Consider the following 23,856-nt stretch of genomic DNA (forward strand, 5'->3'; position numbering starts at 1 on the left):
CAAATTAAAGCTTCTATCAATGCTTATCAAGTTAGAACTATGGCTGCATCAGTGGCTCATCTGCAAGCCGTGCAATATAGTCATCAGTACATACCTTTGTGTCACATTACTGTCTGGATAGTTTCTAGAAGACTGACAAATTCAGACACGCAGTTTTGCCTAGCCTGCTGCATCTTTCAGCTTGGGACTCCCCACATGTTATGGCTAATTCAGGCCTGCTTATCAACAGAAAAAGCAAGTTTACTTACTCCTTAATGGTGTTTTCTGTAGATAGGATGAATTATCCTTGCTAAACACCTGCCTGTCTTCCTGGAGAGTCAACTACCTAGCTAAACCTGACTCAGAATCAATTGAGCAGGCTGACAAGCAAGGCCTGAGCAGGAATTCCTGCACATGCTCGATAGCGCAAAATCTCTACTAGCTAAGAGAGAGAGGTCCATCCACTGCCATTGGATGATGTCGCCCACAATCATCCTGCTATATACGGAAAACACCGTTTATGGTAAGCAAACTTGTTTCAAGCTACCATAATCTCACATTTCTATATTGTTTTTAAAGAGAATACATGAGTACTGACTGCTGGGCAAGTATAGGAAACAGGTGACCTTATGAACTTTGGGGGAGTAAAGGCCTATGTGCATTTCACAGGGTGCATTTCCTGCTCGCCTGAAGAAGGTCTTTATTGTGGGTGCCCCCATGTGGTTCCGGGTCCCTTACTCCATCATCAGCCTCTTACTGAAGGAGAAGCTGCGGGAACGGGTGAGTAAAGACAGGAAGCCTTGCCTGAGGAACAGGCCAGGTTGTGCATGTTTCTCATGTCTCTCTCTCTCTCTCTCTCTTCTGTGCTTCAGGTTCAGATGGTAAAAATGTTGGAGTTGAAGCAGTACTTTCCTCTGGATTGCTTGCCTGAATACCTTGGTGGATCTCTAAAACTAGACCCCTTAAGCTGGAACCACCGTTTCCTCCCGCAGCAGAACGGCCACCCGGACCCATTGGATGAGCTGATCCTGGTGCCACAGACACTGGCGCGTGAAAATGGTTCTGTGCATGTTCCGGGACCTGAATCCATGACTGTGCAGGAGGTGCTTGATCACATTGCCCTCATGCAGAAGCAGGGAGTCTATGAGGAATATGAGGACATCCGGAGAGAGATGCCAGCTGGCACCTTTGCATGCTCCCTGTGAGTTTGAAACGGAGGAGCTGCAGTGGGGGATCACTTGCACTCGGTATTTGTTATGTATGCATAAGAGGCTGGGATTCGTGGTTCTGATGGAAGTATAATTGTTTTGAGAATTCCTCTCAAAACGACTTTCCGCAGTGGTCTCACCATGTAAGCAAAGACATAGGCAAGGATTTCCTAGCTATGATTTGCCCACTGTAGGTCTCTGTAGTTTATCTCTTCCTTGACGGTATTATTCACAGATCAGCTTGTCTCTTTTTTTTTTAATTTGAAAAAATTAACAAATTTGTTGCCCTGCACAGGAGTGGAAAAATCCTAAAATTCAGAAACTATCACCAAAAGGAGCTTTCACTGTGGCCCATGGCTAGTTCCCTTCCAATTGACTACTGAAAGGAGCTACCACTCTTACCTCTGCCTAGGCAGCCCTCTGTTTCAGAGCCTCATGAAAGAGAAGAAGCTAGCAAAAAAGAGCTAAGTTTTAAATTCGTTTTCTGAAGGCTAGAAGGATAAGGACTTGTCTGATGTTTGGTGATAGAGCAGGGCCAGCTCTAGGGTAAATGGCACCCTAAGGAGAAAATCAGCTGTCCGCAGGCTCTTCATTTTCTGTGCTAAAAGGCGATGCCAGCGGTGCCCAGGACACCCCTCAACTCATGGCACCCTGAACGACTGCCCAGTGCTCCCTACAACAAACTAGCACTTCAGTAGCGTTCCATAAGATTGAGGCCAAACCTTGGAAGGTCCTCTTTCTAGTGCTCATGAGGCAAAGTTCTTTGAGGATAGGTACAGGTAGCTGGATTTGTGACAGTGAGTATTGAGGATGGGAAAGTATATATCGGGTCAGACAATTGCTGAGGTAGTTACCTTTTGAGGGCCTTGTAAGCTAGAATCAGGATTTTAAACTTGGTATGGTAAAGTGTTTGTAGCCAGTCCTGAGTTTCTAATATCAACCTGATCCTGCATGATTGTTTCTTAAACTAAGCATCATTCCAACAGTGGCTCTTTGTTGGAATTGCAGTCACCAGATTAGTTTATTAGGAATCCCAATGCAGAGTGAATTACGATTATGCAGGCCTGGATGACTGCAGCAAAGGCGGGGTCCTTAAGGTGAGGATGGAGATGTTATAGTATAATGCAGTTGGAACAAAGCTGCTTTGGTAATTTCTAGGACTTGGGCTTCGGTGGTGAGCTTGAAGTCCAGTATGAATCCCAAACTCTGGATGGTGGTTGTAGGGGGCAAAGCTATGCCTTCCAGAATTACATTCAGGTCTAGGTGGCTGCTTTCCTGACCCATGATATTTCTGTTGTTTTGCAGATTTAGTCTGTTTTTCTGAAGCCAATCAGAGATTTTTCTTTAGTTGTGTAGATTTTTTTATTGTTTTGTCAGGGACTGGGCCAAGCGGGATAAGAATGTCATCCACGTATGTGAAGTAAGTGATCTGGTGGGCTCTGAGTTCATCTAATAGGGCCATGGTAAAACGTTGAACAGTGTGGGTGATAGCACAGATCCTTGAGATACTCCACAGTGGACAGGGTAAGATGTGATCATGAAACAGTTTTGGAGTGATTATGGAGGTAGGATTTGAACCATTTGAGTGCTGGCCTGCTAATCCTAGGTCCCTAAGGTGGGTAATTAGGTCCTTGAGGTCTACAGTATTGAAGGCCACTGAGAGGTCAAGGAGGACCAGTAAGGCAGCTTGTCTGCAATCTAAGCAGAGTCGTCGTATGACTAGGCTTAGTACCACAGATTCTGAGCAATGGTGAGGTCGGAAGTCTGTGGACTGCATGAAATTAGATAACTGTAGTAGTAAAGCTTTTTTTTTGATGATTTTTGCCTAGAAATGAAAGGTTAGAGACTGCAGTAGTAACTGAGTTCATATGGATCCAGGTTGGGATTTTTCGGAGTAGAAGATCCATATTCAGTCACTGACCAGATTGCAAAGTTAGCCAGGTAAATTTCTCCAGCTAACTTTGGCAAGGAGCTGCTTTATTGAATATAGACAGCTATCTTAAAGATAGCCGGATAAGTTCATCTGGCTAACCTTAGGACAGCTCTACAGCATGACCAGAGTTAGCTGGTCCTAAGGTTATCTGGCTAAATGACTCTGAATATGGACTTCCAGGTAGACTTTTTTAATATATATATATATATATATATATATAGTCTGCTAGGTGACCACCTGCTAAAGATATGTTAATTATAGCTTCAAGGTGACAGAGTAGACATGATTTGGCTAGTTTGATTACCCAAGGTAGGCAAGGATCACCTATGCATTTTATAGCTTTGAAATCTGGGAGAAGAGTATTGATATCCTCTTCTGGCAGAGAATTTGGGGAGAGAGCTTATCTTGCTGGTGGAAGGCTGTCTTCTGAACCTTCATCCAGCTCTGATGAGTGCAGCAATCTTATCAGTAAAGAAGTTAACTAGATTATTGCAGTGAGTTTGTGATGTCATGGTAGGGAATAGGGAGAGGGTGGATCCTAGAAGCTTGACTGTCTGGAATAGGTCTCTGTACGAGTTTTATGCCTGGTTAATTGTTTTATTATAGTATACCTTCTTTGCTTCAGTCTTGGTGTTGCAATAAGTTGGTTGGTGTCTGCCATCTGCAGTATTTCTGTCAGCTTCTAGAGCTGACTTCTGCCATTTTCTTTCAAGCCTTTGTCCCATTTTGTTTTAATTCCTTTAGTTCTGGAGGGAACTGTAGAATGGGTTTGGGATTTTTGATATGACAGTATCTCTGGGGCTATTGTATCCATGATTGCTTTCAAGTCTGTGTTTCAGCTATTAACCAAGAGAACAGTTAAGGTGGGGTGGAGAGGAGATATGCTATGATTCAGTTTTTGCAGAATATTTAAGAAGGCTCTGGGGCTATGTGATCGGTTGGTCTGAATTATTATTTATTTTTTAATTCTTTCATTTTATATTTTTTTGGGATAGTGGTAGCTGTAGGTCAAATCGTACCACATGGTAGTTTGACAAGGAGAGCTTAGTGGTCTGTAGGTTTTCAATTGATAGGTCTTGTAGCAGCTGGTACGGTTCAAGTACTAGATCCCCTGCATGGCCTGCATTATGATTTATCATGTTGACCAATTGGGTTATGGGTAGAGTCTAAGTCTGGTTCATTTGCATGAATATTGAAGCCACCTAAGAAGTAGCATCCTAGTATCAAGTATTATATCTGAGGTGGTCTTGGAGAACTTCATCTGTGTCTAATGATGGACGATAAACCAGGAAGATTCCCCATTTGTAGTTGGCATCAGCCTGCAACAAAGTGGATTCTGTTCCTTGATTTCTCATTGTCTGAAGATTTTTGTACCCCACCTCCTCATTTGTTTCTGTTGGAGATTTGGGAAAAAGAAAAGCCATGTGGGCAGATTTAGAGGAACTAGGGGGAATCTGTATCCTCATTCTATGCCTCTCTTGGGTTCTTCTGTTTGTAGGTAATATAGGAGGTTGAGCTTGTGGTAGACAGAGTGGATGTTCAGGAGTGTCACACTTTTTTTGGGGAGGAGCTTTTTTTTTGTTGGTTGTGTTCATTCTGGATTGAGCTTCTCTTTTGGGTGGGGCCGGGGTGGATGAGCAATTATTAAGGTATGTTTAGGATGCGTGGCTTAGAGGTGAGATTGGGAGGACTATCTGCTGTGCCCTGCGATTGTATGGATATGTGATGTGGTAGGAGAGGAGGGGGCTCAGGTTGCTGTGATGCACATCCGGTGATGGTGAGAGTATGATAGGTAGGAGAGCAATAAGTGAATAGAGACACTGAGACAGGTATCTTATCTTTTGGATGTGGTCTACTTGTTGCTATTGTATGTTTTGTCCAGAGCGGGAGCCACTATTTCTGCTGTCCATCAAAGAGCGTGCATGAAGAGGCACAGTTTTTCGGTGCAGGGCCTGCCTACGGTATTCCCCTTAAGGGTCTGGTTCCCAACCAACTACTGATATCACTGGGAAGGGCTGGGTTGGAGAAGTCCCGGTCCTGGCAGGAGCCGATGGGGTGGGGCAGCAGGCAAGGGAACCTTTTGGTAGCGGCCAGCTCATCTCTCTCCACTTTCTTTTGCCCTGCATCCCAGTTCAGTTGTGGCCTCACAGCCTCTGTTGCCACCCTTAAGGATTTGGGCCACCTCTGCTGCTGATGACACTGTGAGGGGGTGGATCTGAGGAGCCCAGGTCCCAGTAGGAGCTGCAGGGAGGGACGGAACTCTTGACCTCTGAGAGCATTCTTAGTAGAGGTCTTTGAGCTGCTCACTTGCTTTGTTTCTCTCTCGAAGAGCACTCTTTAACCAGGAGAAGAACCGTTATGGAGATGTCCCATGCCTTGACCAAACCAGGGTGAAGCTGAAACAGCTGAGCCGACATGAGGTAAGCAGGCAGAGATTTGGTACTATGCTGTAAGTTTTGCATTACTGTTTATAAGTGGTGCTAACTGGCGTTCCCTCGTTTGTTGAGTTGGGTGTTGCAGTGCTGTTTAGCTTGTAGTATACCACTTAGGTTTTTAGAGGAAAAAGACCTCTGATATAACACCCTTTTATATAGCCTTGTTTACTATTTATGTATTGTGTAGGGTTTTATGCACTGAAAAAGCTGCTACTTGGGTCATTGGCTTGTCTAACTTTGGACTTTGCTGACATGTGAAGTTCTTTATACTTGTGTGAACCCATCCACCCAAAAGGAACCAACTAATCGACAGCCATAAGGGAGACACCCAGACTAGGCAATCGGTCTTCTTGCAGATCCAAGCAAGTTCATTTAACTTATCATTCTTCCATTTCTTAGTTTTAAAGAATGAAATAATAGCATAGAAAAATATAACTTTCTCTATGCATTGTGTCCTATAGTCAGGAGGCCTGCTAGCAGTAAAGAATGAGTGGGGGTTTTTTTAGCTGGGCTTATAGCTGATAAATGTTTCTCTAGACCCTTTCATGTCCATGAATGCAGAGTGCCCCTAAAAAGAGAGAGGTAGAAATTTGCAGCATAGACGATTCCTTGATGAAAAGCTATGTCTTCTCAAAATGAATTTCTTCCATTGCATTTCTAGACCTGTAATTCTTAGCCCTCAAGCAGGGATGAATTAGCCATGATGTGTGGGGCTTACATCATCTGATGGCGTCAAACGGACCCCACTCTCCTGGCTCAGTGAAGCGTTTTGCTCTGCATGCGCAGTGGTTTCCACACACTTACTGCCTTGTGAGCCCCTCACCATTCTGATTTTGTCTGAGCTTTCACACGGATTTGTGATCTTCTCTTTTTCATTTTTTTTCATAACATTTTTGTCTGCCTCATTGCAGGTAGAAGTTTTCTGGCATGTGATGTCTGGAGAAAGACTTAAAAAGAAGCTAGCCATCAGCAGCTTCAAAACCTGTATCTGTGGGCACTAGATGTTTATCGTGGATGCTCAGAAGATTTATTACATAGAAACAAAGAAACATAGAAATGACGGCAGAAGAAGACCAAATGGCCCATCCAGTCTGCCCAGCAAGCTTCCCTCATTTCTTCTCCCATACTTATCTGTTTCTCTTAGCTCTTGGTTCTAATTCCCTTCCACCCCCGCCATTAATGTAGAGAGCGGTGGAGGAGCTGCATCCAAGTGAAATATCTAGCTTGATTAGTTAGAGGTAGTAGGGGTAGTAACCGCCGCAATAAGCAAGCTACACCCATGCTTATTTGTTTTTACCCAGATTATGTTATACAGCCCTTATTGGTTGTTTATCTTCTCCCCTGCCGTTGAAGCAGGGAGCTATGCTGGATATGCGTGAGGTATCAGTTTTTTTCTTCTCCCCTGCCGTTGAAGCAGAGAGCTATGCTGGATATGCATCGAAAGTGAAGTATCAGGCACATTTGGTTTGGGGTAGTAACCGCCGTGACAAGCCAGCTACTCCCCGCTTTGTGAGTGTGAATCCTTTTTTCTTCTCCCCTGCCGTTGAAGTTATGCTGGATATGCGTGAAGTATCAGTTTTTCTTTTCCCCTGCCGTTGAAGCAGAGAGCTATGCTGGATATGCGTCGAGAGTGAAGTATCAGGTACATTTGGTTTGGGGTAGTAACCGCCGTAACAAGCCAGCTACTCCCGTCTTTGTGAGTGCAAATCCTTTTTTCCACATTTCCTCTTGCTGTTGAATCTTAGAGTGATGTTGGAGTCACAGTAACCATGTGTATGTTTATTGACTAAGGGTATTGTCTCCAGGCAGTAGCCATCATTCTGGCGAGTCACCCACTCTTCATTGGCGGCCTCTTGACTTTATGGATCCACAGTGTTTATCCCACGCCCCTTTGAAGTCCTTCACAGTTCTGGTCTTCACCACTTCCTCCGGAAGGGCATTCCAGGCATCCACCACCCTCTCCGTGAAGAAATACTTCCTGACATTGGTTCTGAATCTTCCTCCCTGGAGCTTCAAATCGTGACCCCTGGTTCTGCTGATTTTTTTCTTATGGTAAAGGTTTGTCGTTGCCTTTGGATCATTAAAACCTTTCAAGTATCTGAAAGTCTGTATCATATCACCTCTGCTCCTCCTTTCCTCCAGGGTGTACATATTTAGATTCTTCAATCTCTCCTCGTACGTCATGCGATGAAGATCCTCCACCTTCCTGGTCGCCCTTCTCTGTACCGCTTCCATCTTGTCTTTGTCTTTTTGTAGATACGGTCTCCAGAACTGAACACAGTACTCCAGGTGAGGCCTCACCAAGGACCTGTACAAGGGAATAATCACTTCCCTTTTCTTACTCGATATTCCTCTCTCTATGCAGCCCAGCATTCTTCTGGCTTTTGCTATCGCCTTGTCGCATTGTTTCGCAGACTTCATATCATTAGACACTATCACCCCAAGGTCCCTCTCCTGCTCCGTGCACGTCAGCCTTTCCCCCCCCATCGAATACAGTTCATTCGGATTTCCGCTCCCCATATGCATGACTTTGCACTTCTTGGCATTGAATCTCAGCTGCCATATCTTCGACCACTCTTCCAGTTTCCTTAGATCCCGTCTCATTCTCTCCACTCCTTCCGGCGTGTCCACTCTGTTGCAGATCTTAGTGTCATCCGCAAAAAGACAAACCTTACCTTCTATCCCGTCCGCAATGTCGCTCACAAAGATATTGAACAGGACCGGTCCCAACACCGATCCTTGCGGTACAACCACTTAAAACCGCTCTCTCTTCAGAGAAGGTTCCGTTTACCATCACACATTGTCTTCTGTCCGTCAACCAATTTGCAATCCAGGTCACCACCTTGTCACTCACTCCCAAGCTTCTCGTTTTATTCACCAGTCTCCTGTGCGGAACCGTATCAAAAGCTTTGCTGAAATCCAAGTATATGACATCGAGCGCTCTTCCTTGGTCCAATTCCTTGGTTACCCAGTCAAAAAAGTCAATCAGATTTGTCTGACAGGATCTTCCCCTGGTGAATCCATGTTGCCTCTGGTCCATCAATTCTCCGGACTGTAGATAGTTCACTATTCTCTCTTTCAGCAGAGACTCCATTACTTTTCCCACCACCGAAGTGAGGCTAACCGGCCTGTAGTTGCCAGCCTCCTCCCTGTTCCCACTCTTGTGAAGTGGGACCACCACCGCTCTTCTCCAGTCTCTCGGCACCACTCCCGTTTCTAGGGATCTATTGAACAGGTCACACAGCGGACCCGCCAGAACATCTCTGAGCTCCCTCAATATCCTTGGATGAATCCCATCAGGCCCCATGGCTTTGTCCACTTTCAGGTTCTTTAGCTCTTCCCACACATTTTCTACTGTAAAAGGATTTTCATCTATTCCACTTCCCTCCAGTTTCTTGTTGTGTAGAGATGGTCCTTCTCCAGGGTCTTCTTTAGTGAACACAGAGCTGAAGTATTCGTTTAATATTTCTGCCATTTCTTCGTCTGTCTCCACACATTGATCATTACCACCTTTCAATTTCACTATACCACTTTAGGCCTTGACCAGGATATGGCTAATTACTTCATCTGTGGTCATATGTCCCCCAGGGCTTAAAGACTAGAAGATGCAGGATAGCCAAAAAGCGCTTAAGAGTAGCTGATCTTGGTCCTGGAGGGGGATGTCCTTGAGTCTTCAGAGCCCAGCCAGGTCTGCACAGAGTATCTCAGGGCCAAATCTTTCATTGGAACTAAGTACATCAGCTCTTTTACAGCTCTTTTACAGCTCTTTTATCCCCCCATTCCCCCCTTCAACCCTCCCTGCCAACCTAACCTTAATATATCCTCATCAACAAGTCATTTATGTACATATGTTATATACTACATCAAATGTTCAACGTAATCCTGTTATTCCTGTTATAATTTGTATAATTTGTTATATTTATTACAATGTTACAATTTATTATTTTTATTACAATGTTATAATGTAAAATAGGGCTGTTACTACCCTATTCTTTGAGTTATCTGGAAACCGATGTGATATCTCGATCGAACGTCGGTATATAAAAGAAATAAATAAATAAATAAATAAATAAATAAATAAAATGAGGAACAGACTTGGTTTCTGAAGAAGATGTCTTCTCCAAATCTAGCCCAGAAATCACAACAGCTCACTTTGTTGGTGAAGAGTTTCTTTGCCTCCTGAAACTGGAGAGGAGTCTTGGAGCCTCTCCTGTCTAGAATGGAAGAGAGATTCCTGTAAACCAGAGCTCTACCTAGTTCCATGCCAGTATGTAGCCCCATGCAAGAGTTGCCACCCATCAGTGTTAGCCCTCAACACCTGGGAAAGCCTACCCCTGTGATTGGAGAGTCTTGCCCTGAGTCAGAGGTTGGGGGAAAACTTCAGCTAGATCAGCTTCTTTCCTGGGCATGTGCCCACGGAGGCATCAGAGGTCTCTGCCTCAGTCGCTATCTTCATCATCTGCGTTAAGGATCAGTGCTTCTCCCCTTTCTCCCTCTTTTCGTGATCAGAGGAAGGCTCAGTGGGAATTTTTACCACAAAAACGTCTTCACTCCAGAGGCTTTCTGCTACTCTAGATTTCTGGATAAATTGGTAAATGTAATGAGCATCAGTATCAGAAAAGATGTGGATCCAAGAACAAAAAGATTTTGGCCTTCTGCAGCCTTCAGCAAACTGCAGAAATTCCTGTGCACGAGTTACTCCAGGATCTGCTATCCAGAATGTGGCAGAATCCCTGAATCCCACTAATTGCTTATCAGTAGCCAGAAAACTGATCTGAAATATAGGGTGCAGCCAGCCCCTAGATTTGATGTTATCCAGCTTCCTCATCCCTCTGTTGCGGTAGAGTCAGCTGTTATGCAGGCCAAGAAGACTCCAGTACTCTTCTGGGGAAGACCCAAAGCTCCTGGACACTGTAGGGAAGAAAGTCTTCCAGAGTTCCAAGCCGAGTGCTCGTATCGTGGCGCACCAGCTGCACATAGTGCAGAACTTGCAAGAACGTGTTAAGAAGCTGAAACCCTTAACAGAATCGCCAAGGGCAGAGCAAGCCACAGTTTGCAAAGCAGTGAAGGATGCAGAGGAGTGTGAGAAACATCTAATCCTCTCAGTCTATGAGGCGTTTGACACTGCAGCCAAAACTTCGGTGGTGGCCAATGGGGTTCACAGGCTGGCTGGGTTACAAGCCAGCAGCCTGCGAGAAGATGTACATAATTTGCATGTGGATGTGTGGGTGACAACGTGTTTGGAGACAAAGTCAAATAGACTGTAACTCAGATTAAGGAGCATCAAGGGTACTTTTCAGTCTTTGTCAATAGGAGGAGACAACCATCCTCATCTCCAAGATGCCAGTATTCTTATAGTCTAGCATTCTTCCAGAGATGTCCTTTACACTTTTAACAGTCTCATCAGATCGCCCCTGTCATGCAGAAACTTCATCCAGAGAGTGCCAAAGAGAGATGTCATCCTAAAGCCCAGCAACAGCTGCCGTTGAAGCTTGGGCCTAGTTTTTGACAAGTTTCAGGACTGACTCCCTGCCATCTCCGATTGGGGGTAGATGGGGGAAGGAAGGTCCAATCCTTTGTTCCAGAATGGATCAAGATCACCAGGGACAATTGTGGCATGTGGTTACTGCTTACAGTTCTCCCAGTGATTTTCATTTTTCAATCCAGACCCATCTGTGGGCTGGCTTCAATTGAAAGTGGAGGTGCTCCTTCAGCAGAGGACGATAGAACCGGTTCCATCCTAGGATTTAGTCCCGATTATTTCCTCATTCCCCCCCCCCCCCCCCCAAAAAAAAAAAAAACGGGAGTCTGAGATCGGGAGGCTGAACAAACTGCTGGCCCAGGAGAACTTGAAGATGAACTCCCTCCATATAATCCTCCCATTCATTCAGCCTGGGTTTTAGATGTGCACCCAGGATCCTCAAGAGCGCCGATACTAATTATCCCCATTCACCCAACTCGCTCGACATATCTCAGGTTCATAATGGAAGGGGCTCGTTACCAGTACAAAGTCCTCCCCTTTGGCCTGGCTGTAGCCCTGAAGGTGTTAATGCCTGGCAATGGTAGCAGAACACTTTCATCGTCGGAGTCGGCATTGTCTGAACTACTGGTTGGTGCCCTAAAGATGGCATCTCTTATAAATCAAGTCTTGTCCCTGAGTTTTTACTATTACAGCGCACATGTCTAGATTGTATCGCATTCTGGACTTTCTTAGAGGGGTGAGTAACAAATACTTTAAATAAATAAAATAAATGAGAGGTTTTGGAATTCCTTGATAAGATCATTCAACCCCTTCAATCTCAATGGTTCCTGATTAACTTTTTTTTTTAAAGTCAAATGTCACTCCTTTCCAGAGGATTCCTTCATAGGAGAGTGGATAGATTTGGTTTGGAAGTGGGCATTTCTTCTGGACGACTGTTGTACTAAGGGTCTGTTGAAGAACCTCAGAACTTTTACTGAGCTATGAGAGATGAGCCCATTCAGTGCCATCAGATGGCATCACCCCATATGTCATGGCTAATTTATCCTGCTGAGAACCCTGTTTAAAGGTAAGCAAACTTGCTTTCCTGTTTCTCTTAGACAAACAAGGTTACCGGTCCTCAGAAAGTGAGGCACTGGATGCAAGCTTTCTCTGTGCAACAGCGCTCATCCATTTCTCTTTCTCTCTCTCGCAGAAGACAGATTACATCAATGCCAGCTTCATGGATGGGTACAAGCAGAAGAATGCTTACATTGGCACCCAGGGTAATTAGCACATTTACCTTGTCCCACTATATGTCACGTCCTCTTGGGCCTGTGCTATATCTCACTCTGTTTCTCTGCAGTTTATCGTCTCGGCCCATCTCCTGTTCACTGTGTTTACTTGTGTTTTTGGTAAAATTATTAAAATCTTAACCACTGACATGCCTCAAAAGTGTGGCATCAGCACTGCTCGGAAAATAATTTTTTTTTTTTGTTAGGGAGCATATGGATATGTGAAAAAAAAACCCTCTCCCTTCCATTCTACAGGGCATCACTGGAATCTTGTATTTAGTTACTGTATTCAGCCAGGAAGAAGTAAGCTGCCTAAACAGCTAGAGAGAGGATTGCAGAACTCCTCATTCTAGAGGGTCTTTTCCCTTAATGTCAAAAGGTCTGCCTTCATCTGACAGCAGTAATGTTTTACTGGGGGGGGGGGAGAGGGAGGGAAGGGAGGTATGGATGCTACAGTGCGGCATGCACTGTAATTAGCATAAAAAGATTTTAAAAAATAAATTGTATGTGTCCAGGCTATTATTATGAAATGTGATGCATGGCGTATTCATTGCATCTTGAAATAGAAAAAGGGAAGAGAAGAAGGGGGTATCAAAAATCTATATATTGGTCCTTCTTTCTTAAAATTTATGTATGAGGAAACATTACTTAAAACAAATTGTAGATATATCTGCTAGAGTAAATGTGAAATTTTAATTAAAATTTGAAACACTATTTAAGGCTTTTTAGAACAAACAAAATGCAAAAAGAAAATTGCTGATTTCTTTTAAGGCAAGCTGTTAACTAAAGTTACACAGAGGGGTGATGGCATCCAATGATGCTGACATGGAACACTTTTCCAGAGCTTTCCAGTGAAGACTTGATGATCCCTACGTAGTAACATACAAAATTACGACAGAAGAAGTCCAGATTGGCGCATCCGGTCTGCCCAGTTGCGATTCTTCTGGTTTGAGTAGATGAGCCTCTAATACTTGACCCAACACTAGTTCCAACTCCCATACTTTTTCCCTGAACATTTCAATCTCTCTTCTTTTTTTTTTTTTTAATCACTACCCTACATATCGGTCCCAAGCATGTCCAGAATCTGTTAAAAGTGCTGGTCTACCTTCAACGATAGGCCATTTCAGGCCTCCTCATCTTTCTCTGAGATTCTTATACTAAACCCAACACCCATTTCCCCTTCAATGATCTATTACCACATCTTCTACTAATTCTTACAACTAGCAAAGCCATTTCCTAAAATATCCCCGCCTCCCCTTGATCATTGACGTTTGGGTTCTACCCATGGTCACTCCGTATAGGTTATACCAGCATTGGACGTTAGGATTAGAACAGGCGCTCCGTGTGCTGCCTTGGACACTTGTTGCAGTCACACCATTGCTGTTAGAGCTGTAATTGCTGCTCCCTGCTTCTTAGCCCATGGCCTGTGGTGGCACAAGGTCATGCTTCCACTTTCCTTTCGCTTTGTGCAAGGAAGGATCATCTGTATTTTATCCTATAACCTTTGAAGTTAATTATTTTAGCTTCTACCACCCGTCCTTGGAAGGCATTCCAGGTATCCACCACCCTTTCCACGAATCTTTCCAGACATTCTTGAGTCTACCTCCTTTGAGTTTCAGACCTAATTCTAGACCTTCTTTTCTATTTAAAAAAAAAAAAAAGGTTTACTTCTTGAGCACTTTTTATATCTTTCAGATTTTGATTTCTGTTGCTTTACTCCAACAAAGGGCCCAGGGCAGCGTGCAACATTTCAAAACAGATACATTGTGTACACTGAATACAGCGGCATACGTAGCAAAAGCAGCAAGTAAAATAACATATCAAACGCAATAGCATATAGAGTAATTAATCCAAAAAAGACAATAATTATTCCTTTCTTTTCCCTCTCTCACAAGAAAAAAAGGACAAAACCCTATACTGTTTCCACCCAACATTACTAAGAGAAAAAAAAAAACCCCTTCCTACTCTTTCCCCCAGCTGTTTACTTTCCTTTTGGTGTCACCCCTCAGTCTCACTCTCCTCTCCTCTAGGGTCTACATATTTAGGTCCTTGAGTCGCATCTCTTGTGGCTTTTAGGGCAGACCCTGCACCATCTCTAGCCTATCTATATTCTTTCAAATGTATAACTTCCTTACAGAACAAAATATTCTAGTTGAAGTCGCAAGCCTGTATAGAGGAATTTTCACGTCCCTTTTTTTCTGTTTCTGCCTCTCCCTTTGCACCCGAGCATCCCTCTGGCCACTGCCTTATTGTACTGTTTGAGATCATCAGAAACTTCACATCAGCTTCTCAAACCCCTTCATGTACTGCCCCCCCCCCTCAGAGTTTTGTTTCTCCAAATGCATGACTGCATTTTTTTTCTTTATTTTATTTTTAAGCATTATAACAAATTTAAACAAAGAAAACTCGACTACCGGTACACTTTTTTCTTTGAATCTTAATTGCCAAACATTCAACTGCTCGTCAAGCTTTCTTAGATCATTTCTTTTTGTTTTTTTAAACTGTACATTTATTTAAATTGGCAGATCAACCAAAGAACTCAGTCATACAAATACGGCAGGCACAGCAACAGTACTCAATGGAAGTACAATACAGTAGACTCTCGGTAATACAAATAAAATGCAATAGTAAGCCACACTGTAGTAAATGTCAAATCAATGTCTTAAAACAAATTCTCAGTACTTCCCCCCCCATATGCGATCATATAGAACACTTCTTTCTCAGCTCATATGTCAATTTCTCAGTCAGGGTCACCTTGTGCACCTGTTTCTTCCAGTGTGCAATCAGTGGGCTCACCTTTCTGTTGTGAATTTAGCTGCCAAAAGCAACTGCGCACACAATTTAAGTATACATCTAAAGTTCAAAACCTACGCCAGCCCAACAAACGCAAGGCAGGTGTAAAATGTGCCTGCACCCCAAGAAGTTCATCAACTTTGCCCTTCACCCGTGGCCAGAACCCATGGACTCCAGGGCAAAACCACCACATATGGACACAGGATCCTTCCTCCCACGCCTCGCCAACAAAGTCCTGAAGAAGGAGGAGAAAAGTTTGGATAGAGAATTGGGTATCTATAAAGCCCTCCGTAACAATTTATAGAGTAACTCTGTCCTGCAACTACATAAGAAGGCAGTGTGTGCCATCTTTCAAATCTTTTTTCAATTACTGTCCTGCAAGTTCAACCCTAAGGCTGCATTCCATGGATTAATCAAAACTGTCAAAGGTGCCCTATCCTCCAAGGTTTGAATAATAGCTTTGTATAGCAAGGAAACAATTTAACCCCCTTCATTAGCCAGCATTAATGCAGCTTCCATTCTAGTGGGCGATCTTCTGTTTCACTTAGTACCCTTGGTTTTGGGCAAGGCCCCTCTAATACACTCGTACAGAACTTCCAATTCATCCTTTAAACCAAAGTCAACCTTTAAAGACCTAAACAGTATCCATCCTTGTTCGCCCCACCACTGGCTCATGAACCTTAAGCCAACATTGCACCGATCCACCGTATCAATATGGAAGGTAAATACAGAGATATTGGGATTATCTTTCAACAAGGAAAGAAGAGAGGTCACCAGACAGAACCCCTGTTGCTTTACAAAAAGTCCTCCATATCTTTACTATATGTGCCACTAATGGATTAGATTGAAGGGCACATCTAATGAGAGGAGGCATTGTAGGCAAGAAGGATAAATCGACTCCCACCACCATGCCAGCCTCAAGAGAAAACCAAACTAGGTCCTGGTTACGACCTACTCAGACTTTAAGACAACCAAGTCTAGATGCCCAATAGTAGGCCAATAAATTGGGCCATGCCATACCCCCATATAATTTAGTCCTCCACAGAGAGCTCAGTTTAATCCTGGGCACCTTGCCCTGCCATATAAATCGTGATAAATCCCTGTTAAGACTGGCAAAGAAAGACATGGGCAACGTGTATGGGATGTGTTGAAATAAGTATATTAACCTAGGCAAGACATTCATTTTGAGAATAACAGTTCTCCCAGCCCAGGATACAAACCTATCCTTCCAATCTTTCAGGTTATTTATGTATTTTTTTGTACAACAGGTATATAGTTCTTCTTGTATAAGTCTACCCATCTACTAGGAATAAAATATCAAGATATTTAAACCCCTCCCTAACCCTTCAAAAATGCTGTAAGCACCAAGGTACAAAACTATTTCCTCCAGGCCTCACTGTAAAAAGTTCAGACTTCTGAAAAATAACCTTATATCCCAAAGCCAGACTGTAGGTCTCCAAAAGGCCCAAAAAGTTAGGTGTGGAAACTCGCAGGTAAGTTTAAAAAAAAAAAAAAAAAAAAAGTCATCCTTGTAGAGCAAAATTTAATCACCCTGGCACCATACTGAAACCTAGCCTAATTATCTGAGCCAAAGCCTCAATAGCTAAATCAAATAGAAGGATAATTACTTTTATTGGTTACTAGTTGTGATTTTATTAGCAGATTAAGTTTTAATGTCAATTTGATTTTGTCACCTTTTGTGTGTGTTTTTATTGTACATCCAGGCCAGGATTTGTCAACAGGCACATTAAGCCTGTGTCGGGGCAGCAGGCTGACTGAAGATTTGTTATCTTTCAGCTCTGCTGAATCTCACGCAGCAGAGAACAGCCCTCTAATTCTTGATCCAGCCCCTCTCCTCCAGGCAGCATTCAGGAGGAGAGCCTGTAGCGGACAGAACCAAAGGGGATTATTCTGGGGAGATTAGGAGTGGCTGAGCAGAGATCTTTGGAGGATGGGATGAGAGGGGATATCAGCTAGGAGTGGGGAGCCTATGTGTATATGAGAGAGGGGAACAAGGGTAGGAGGGCAGTGTTTGTATGTGTGAGAGAGAAGAGATTGGTGCTAAATGTATGTGTATGCCATATTGGGTAGGATGGTAGAGCGTGGAAGCAAGGAGAAGCAGGACACGAGCATGGTAGGGACACCTCACTCCTCTTCTCCCTACAATTCAAGTCCTCCCTCCTCACTCAGACCCTCAAACTTCCCTTCCTTCCAAGATATTTCCTACTCCTTCCATCCCTTCCTTAATTCAAGAACCTTCCTCTCTTCCTCCTCTTCTCCATCTCATTCCTAATCTTCTCAGTTCTCCCCATCTCTAGTTCTTTCCTTCTCAGACTTCTCTACCTTTCTCCTCACCCCATTCCTGATTCTGCTTCCTTCCTCTCCTCATCCCCTGAGGTCTTTTCCCTGTATTGATACCAGACATCACTTTTCTTCACCCAATAAAAATAAAATAAGTTATACTAGTAATTACAGCGTAACGTGACTTTCTTTTTATAATGTAATATAAAAGATGGAAATGTTTTCCAATTTCCTTCAGAATGTTTACATTTTTGCCACAGAATCTAGCCCTGAGCTGTCCCAGAAAACTAGGGGACTTAGAGCTTCTGCTCCCTGTTCTCGAACCTTGGTGGGAGGGAGGGGGGGGGGGGGCAACAGTGCTTATGGGGTCCCAAAATCCTAAATCTATCACTGTGTGCATCCTCTTGGCTAACATGGTTTACAAGCAGAATGTACAATGAAAGAGGAGAAAGAGGGCATCCTTGACTTGTCCCTCTTCTAATAGGAAAGGGAGCGGAAAGAAAACAGTTTTACACTCCAGCCAACGGATGATCATATACGAAACCAGTGCCAAAGCCTTTCTGCCTAAGAGCAGCAAATAGAAAGTCCCATTGTATAGGATCGAATACCTTTGTGGTATCAAGAGTTAGTATCAGCCTGGATAGTTTATATTTATTGGCAAGTGGTATAATAATAAACACCCTAGAGTAACAGCCTTTAATAAAGCCCATCTGATCCTCTCTTATCAGTTCCATCATGGTCCAGTCCAAAAGCAGGATCTTAGCTAGGATCTTGACATCGGCATTGAAAAAAAAAGATATGGAATGGTAAGAGCCTGGATAGAGAGGTTCTTTACCAGGCTTAAATATTAAGACTATAGTAGCAACAGTCAGCTGGAGATGACTTCTCGTTCTTTCTGCTCCCTCTGTTGCAGTGTCATCTTCAAAAGGGCAAACTTTCCCTTCTAACCCATCTGCAATATATCTCAAAAAAAAGTATTGAACACATCCTGTTCAATTAGAGGCGCCCCGCTAATCGCTTTTCTCTCCTTGGACTGAATTTGATTTCCACTGCTCTTTACTGTCTTATCTCTCAGCTAGTTAATAATCCAGTCTCCCCGTAGGGTACTGTTTATTAATGAGCAGAATAATATCGGAAGTATTGCTGAAATCCAAATAAACCACATCCAGCACATGCCTTTGATCTAATTCTCTCTAGTCACCTAGTCAAAGACATCAATAAGATTTGACACAACCTACTGCTGGTTAAAACCATGTTCTCTCAGATCCTGCAACTCACTGGGTTGTATATAGTTTATTCTCTATTCCTTTAGTAGGGCTTCCATGTAATTTTCTCACAATTGACCTGTAGTTTCCACCTTTCTCTCTGTTAGCCACCCTTCTTGAATCTTGTGGGAACACGTCAGTCCTGTAGCAGACTCGCTTCGTATTTTAGGATGCGTCCTGCCTGGCCCCCTGGTTTTGTTCACGTTCAGTTTTGCTAGCTCCACAAACGCACTTTTCTGTAATTGGTGTCTTATCTACCCTACTCTTGCCTAAACTGCCCTCAGCGAATACTGAACAGAGGTATTTGTTTATCATTTCTGCTTTGTCCTTCTCTCTCTCTCTCCAGACATTGCTCCTTGTCTCCTCTCGATCTTACCGTTCTGACGTAGCTGAAAAACTTTACCACCTTGCTTTATCTCTCTCTAGCTATCTCTTCTTCCACTTGCACTTCTGCCAAACTGATGTCTTCCCTCATCTCTTTAAGCTTTTCCATATTTTCTTCCCTGGGTTCTTCTTTTTGAAATCCTTGTACTTTTGGCTCTTACTCTTTTAGCCACTTCTTTGGGGACCTATAGCAGTGTCCTTTTCCTTACTTTTATTACTTTCGGACATAAAGATTTTTTTGCCATTACTATAGAGCTTCGTTTAGTTTAGTCAGTTGTTGTTGTTAGTTATTTATTTAACTTGATTGACTGCCATTCCACTCTGTATTATAGCTCTTTACAATATAATAGCATAATAATGAATTACAGTCAATTTAAAAAAGAGAACAAAGTAAAATACATTAAAAAAAAAAGTAAAACTAGCAAAATATAAGAGCAATAGTTATTGTTTTTCCACTGTCCTACTTCCTTCTACCCTGTCAGCATCTTTTTAAGGTTTTTCCTCATTTTATCAAAGTTGGTGTGTTTGAGTTTTGTATGACTCCTCCGTGCCTTGGCTATTATATTGTAACATGCTGTCTTATGGGAGGGGGTATATATCTGGACATTACAGAGGCTTTCTCCGTTCATAAGCACCAGATCCACTATCACCCCTTCCCCTTCTGAGTTCTATCAACTGTTTGGAGACAGACCAACTGGTTGTGCATGCTGAACAACAATGTATGCTGTTGCTTTGAAGCAGGCTCTTATCACGAGCTAAATGTGAAAATTACTACAAGCTGATTGGAGACAAGCTTAGATAAGAGAAGTGTAATAACCTGTTAGTGGTAGGAATAATAAAGGTGGGGGGGGGGGGGGGCGGTTATTGCATTGGTAAGCATAGTAGGGGTGATACAGGGAAAAGAAAAGGGGAGTTGAGCAAATTAGGCTAATTTCAGAATGGCGGCATGCTGTGTGGCCATGGGGAAAAGGAATGTAAGCGCAGTCATGTGCTTGGAGGGGTCTTCAGATCTGTGCTGGAAAGCTATGAAAAACTGTTCAGTATCGTGCCATCAGATGGCTTCACCCATCTGTGTGACTTGTGAACTACTGCCTTCAGAGGACACCTGTTATAGATAAGCAGCTTTGTTTTCCAGAACAAATGTAAATGACCTAGCAGCAAAAACATATCTTTGGTTATAAGCAAAGCATTTGCAATGGAATGCATACATCTATTCCTTCTCTGGCAGTCAGAATATTTGGGATAGAATGTGTACATTGCTTGCTGCATCTAGCTGGGCTCCACGGCTACTAGGAATCTTTCTATATTTCTCTCATGTTTGTGGATCTCTTCCATATATAGGTCTGATTTACTAAGGCTTTTCTTCCATTCTGTATGGGAGAAATGCTTAGTAAATGAGGCCCTTTGTGTTTTGCCTTTTGCCGGAATCCAAATGTTAGTGATGGTATAAAGGGGACATGCCTTCTATAAAAAAAAAAAAAAGCTATATTTTGGAAGGAGCTAGGCTGCAGCAGAAATGAGAGGAAGAAGCATTGCAGCAGTATGCCTTTACATGTGGGAGCTGAAACTCATGATGAGTGTGTGCTTTCAGTCATTTTCATCTTTAGCAGCCCAAATGTATCCAGTATCTGCAAAGGCTGACATTGGGACCCAAAGTGTTTTTCAGTGTGCATAAAGAGATGTAGAGTATTTTCTGATTGGGCAAGACTGGAGGATCCATGTACCAGAAGAAGTTAGGCTTGTATCTTGGGGTGTCATGGTGGTTCCTTCTCGTCTTCATGAATACTGTTCCTCTCTGCAGGTCCTATGGAGAACACATACTCTGACTTCTGGCGCATGGTGTGGGAGCAGAATGTGCTGGTGATAGTTATGACAACACGGTGAGTGTTTGGGGTAGAAGGAGCAGAAGAGAAAAGGTGCAGAATGGTGAGATGGCTGCAGAGAATGTTAATAGCCAGCTGGGAATCGGCACAGTCACACTTTGGAAAAGTCACATTTTCACCAGTCAGATGCAGCTTCTTAAGCCATACTTTAGGTATTTTTACACTCAGATATTGTGAGGAAAAATCAAAACTAATTTGATGACCTTCTATTAGAAATCCCAAATTAAGTTTTCAGTTTTAAAACAAATCAGAGAATTATTTTTCATTCAACTCACAATTAAGCTCTGGAATTCGTTGCTAGAATATGTAATTAGGGCAGTTGGTGTAGCTGGGTTTAAAAAAGATTTGAATATTAATCAAGTTGACTTAGGGAATAGCTACTGATATTACTAGCCTTAGTAGTGGCATGGGATATATTTAATGTTTGGGTACTTGCTAGGAACTTGTAACCTGGATTGGCCACTGTTGGAAACAGGATGCTGGGCTTGATAGAACCTCGGTTTGACCCAATATGGCAACTTCTTATGTTCTTAATGCTCAGCATCCCCAGTTTTGATAAACTCCATTCCTGATGTCCTAAGAGTATAATCCAGTGCTGGATCTCTAAATCCCATCTTAGTGATTTGTGATCTTTGTTTCTCTATTATTGAAACATGATAGAGAAAGGAACACACAACATTGGGAAGAGATGGAAACTCAAAGATAGGAGATCGCAAAATATTAAATCCAGGAATGAGACTATTAGGCAGCATCCATAGATAATCAGGAAGACCAGACAGAGGAAGAAGTATGACATGAGAGAGGGGGAACAAATCAGACATAGTAGTGTTACATTTATTTAAAGTTACTTTAACAATAGCCAGCTGTGTTTGTTTACTTTCTAAAAATAGGCTTTTGGAAAAAATTTGCCTTTCTGAATTTTTAAAACAAGATATTTTTGATATCTTCAATTACAAAAAATAGTGGGTTTACTAATAATTTAATTTCTTCTATTTTTTTTTCTATCTTTGTCTCTATATGTCTTTATTTTCCTTGTTCTGTCTCTTTGGTTTATCTCAGCAGGATTGAAGAAGGGGGCAGGAAGAAGTGTGGCCAGTACTGGCCCCTGGAAGCAGACTCCCAAGGAAAGTATGGATCCCTCACAGTGAACAACATAGGGATTGAGAACTTTAAACATTACAAGAAGAGCATTCTGGAGCTGAAGAATGCGGAGGTAAATCCCTCTTAAGTGATAGGGTGAGATGCCCCTGGAACTGAGTGGTTCAGAGATAGGGTATTCCTTGTAGGTAGATCCTATGCATGGTTTGGTGAAGGGGAGATGATCACCTTGGAACTAAGAAATGAAGAAAGCACCAGTAGGTGAGAAACTGTGAAGTAAACATTCTCTTGATTGAGGTAGGCAGAGTAAAAATTGAAATTTTTCATGTGAGAGTAAAGAAAATGGAGCCTTTTTTTTAGTTTGGGTCTCTTCGAACAATTCAGCTGCTATCAGTATTCATACCCTGTCTTTTGTTTTGGATGTCACATAATTCCATTGTAATCAGAAGTAGAAACAAGAAAATGGAAAACAGATTTTAAAAAAGGAATACTTTTAGAAGACAGATTTACAGAAAACAGACATCAGTCCCAAATTTAACCTGCTGCTCCCTTGCTGAAAGGAATGAACTGGACTACTGCAGAACCTTTCCACCATTTCCTATTCCAGATAACCTGGACAGTAAAATCTTTTATAATTTACAGAATCAAAACCAAACTTATATCAAGAAAAACTCCCATTGCTGCTAGGGGTACCAACTGGCTCCAGGTTTTCAGGACAGGCTGATCCAGTCTTGGTTTTACCCATTGCATGCAGGGGCTTGTTCTGATTTCCCTATTGCATTCCCTCAGAAAGACAAGCCTATAAGTACCTGCATGCAGGGGAGGAAAACCAGGACTGGATCAACCTGTCCTGAAAATCTGGAGCCAGTTAGCAACCCTAATCACTGCACCAACCCTTCCAGCCATACTCTCTAATAAAACATCATTAATGAGACCAATAAGGTCTCAGTAATATTCTGTGGTCGTAAACCACATTGATTTTGATGTAAAACATTCTGTTTTAAAAACTCATTCAATTGCACTGAAACAACCTTCTTCAAAACCTTGCCCAGCTCTTTCCTATTCATCCTCTCTCCATTAAAAATAAAATTCCCAGCAGGAAAAGTAACAACCCTCTCTGTTCCTGTAGATAGAAGGTTTATCACTCTTCCATTCCAGGCCTGGTCTTTTCCTGCTGAAGATAAAATCCACTTTCCTTATTCGATGGGTTTTCCTTTTATCCTCCAAAGTGAAATATCAAGCTCCACTCCTATAGGAAATAATTTCCAAGTGCATCTTGATGTGTTTGTTGTCTGTATGTAGTACATTTTTCAGGCTTCAGAAGGAGGCTGTCTTTGGCACAATTCAAGTATTAACGAGCACTAGCCATAAATTTGAGAGATTGTGATTGTACACAGAATACCTTGGCTTAAATATGAGATTTTTCTTGTCATGGTATGTGCAAAACAAATCCTTTTGGAGACTCTAAACCATGAGAGAGGTATCTAATTTTCAAGTGTGTCCAAAGACCTTTGCTAAGTAATGCATTGAAAGCAACCCATCAGAGACAAAATCTCTCTCTATATATACCTATGGGGAGGAGGGAAGGATGTTTTTGCCTACACGGGACTTTTTACTGCTACTTAAATAATCCAATTAAAGCCAGGCACACCAGTCAAAATATGAATTTAATGGAGGTGTTTGGTTCCAGGGATCTTTAATCAAGGAATATTTTGATGAAGGTGGCTCAGCACCAAAACATTGGTGGTGTGCAGACATCTTTACTGTCTTACTGCTTTGAATAGCACGCTCGGCTTGGATATTCCCTTTCCTTCAGGCCGATAC

General features: G+C 42.6%; 1 protein-coding gene across 2 annotated transcripts in view; it reads left to right on the forward strand.

Annotated features, from left to right (window-relative positions):
* The window catches only part of PTPN9 (protein tyrosine phosphatase non-receptor type 9), a 93,450-nt gene that overhangs the window by 62,725 nt on the left and 6,869 nt on the right, over positions 1-23,856 (forward strand). The window contains exons 6-11 of one of the 2 annotated variants that reach the window (XM_029574811.1): positions 649-759; positions 852-1,180; positions 5,450-5,540; positions 12,230-12,299; positions 20,853-20,931; positions 21,994-22,147. In XM_029574811.1, the coding sequence (XP_029430671.1) occupies positions 649-759; positions 852-1,180; positions 5,450-5,540; positions 12,230-12,299; positions 20,853-20,931; positions 21,994-22,147 (834 nt within the window). The remainder of the gene's footprint in view (positions 1-648; positions 760-851; positions 1,181-5,449; positions 5,541-12,229; positions 12,300-20,852; positions 20,932-21,993; positions 22,148-23,856) is intronic. The other variant, XM_029574812.1, reaches the window with a different exon arrangement.

The sequence above is a fragment of the Rhinatrema bivittatum genome, chromosome 13 (genome assembly GCF_901001135.1).
Source record: "Rhinatrema bivittatum chromosome 13, aRhiBiv1.1, whole genome shotgun sequence".
Lineage (NCBI taxonomy): Eukaryota > Metazoa > Chordata > Amphibia > Gymnophiona > Rhinatrematidae > Rhinatrema > Rhinatrema bivittatum.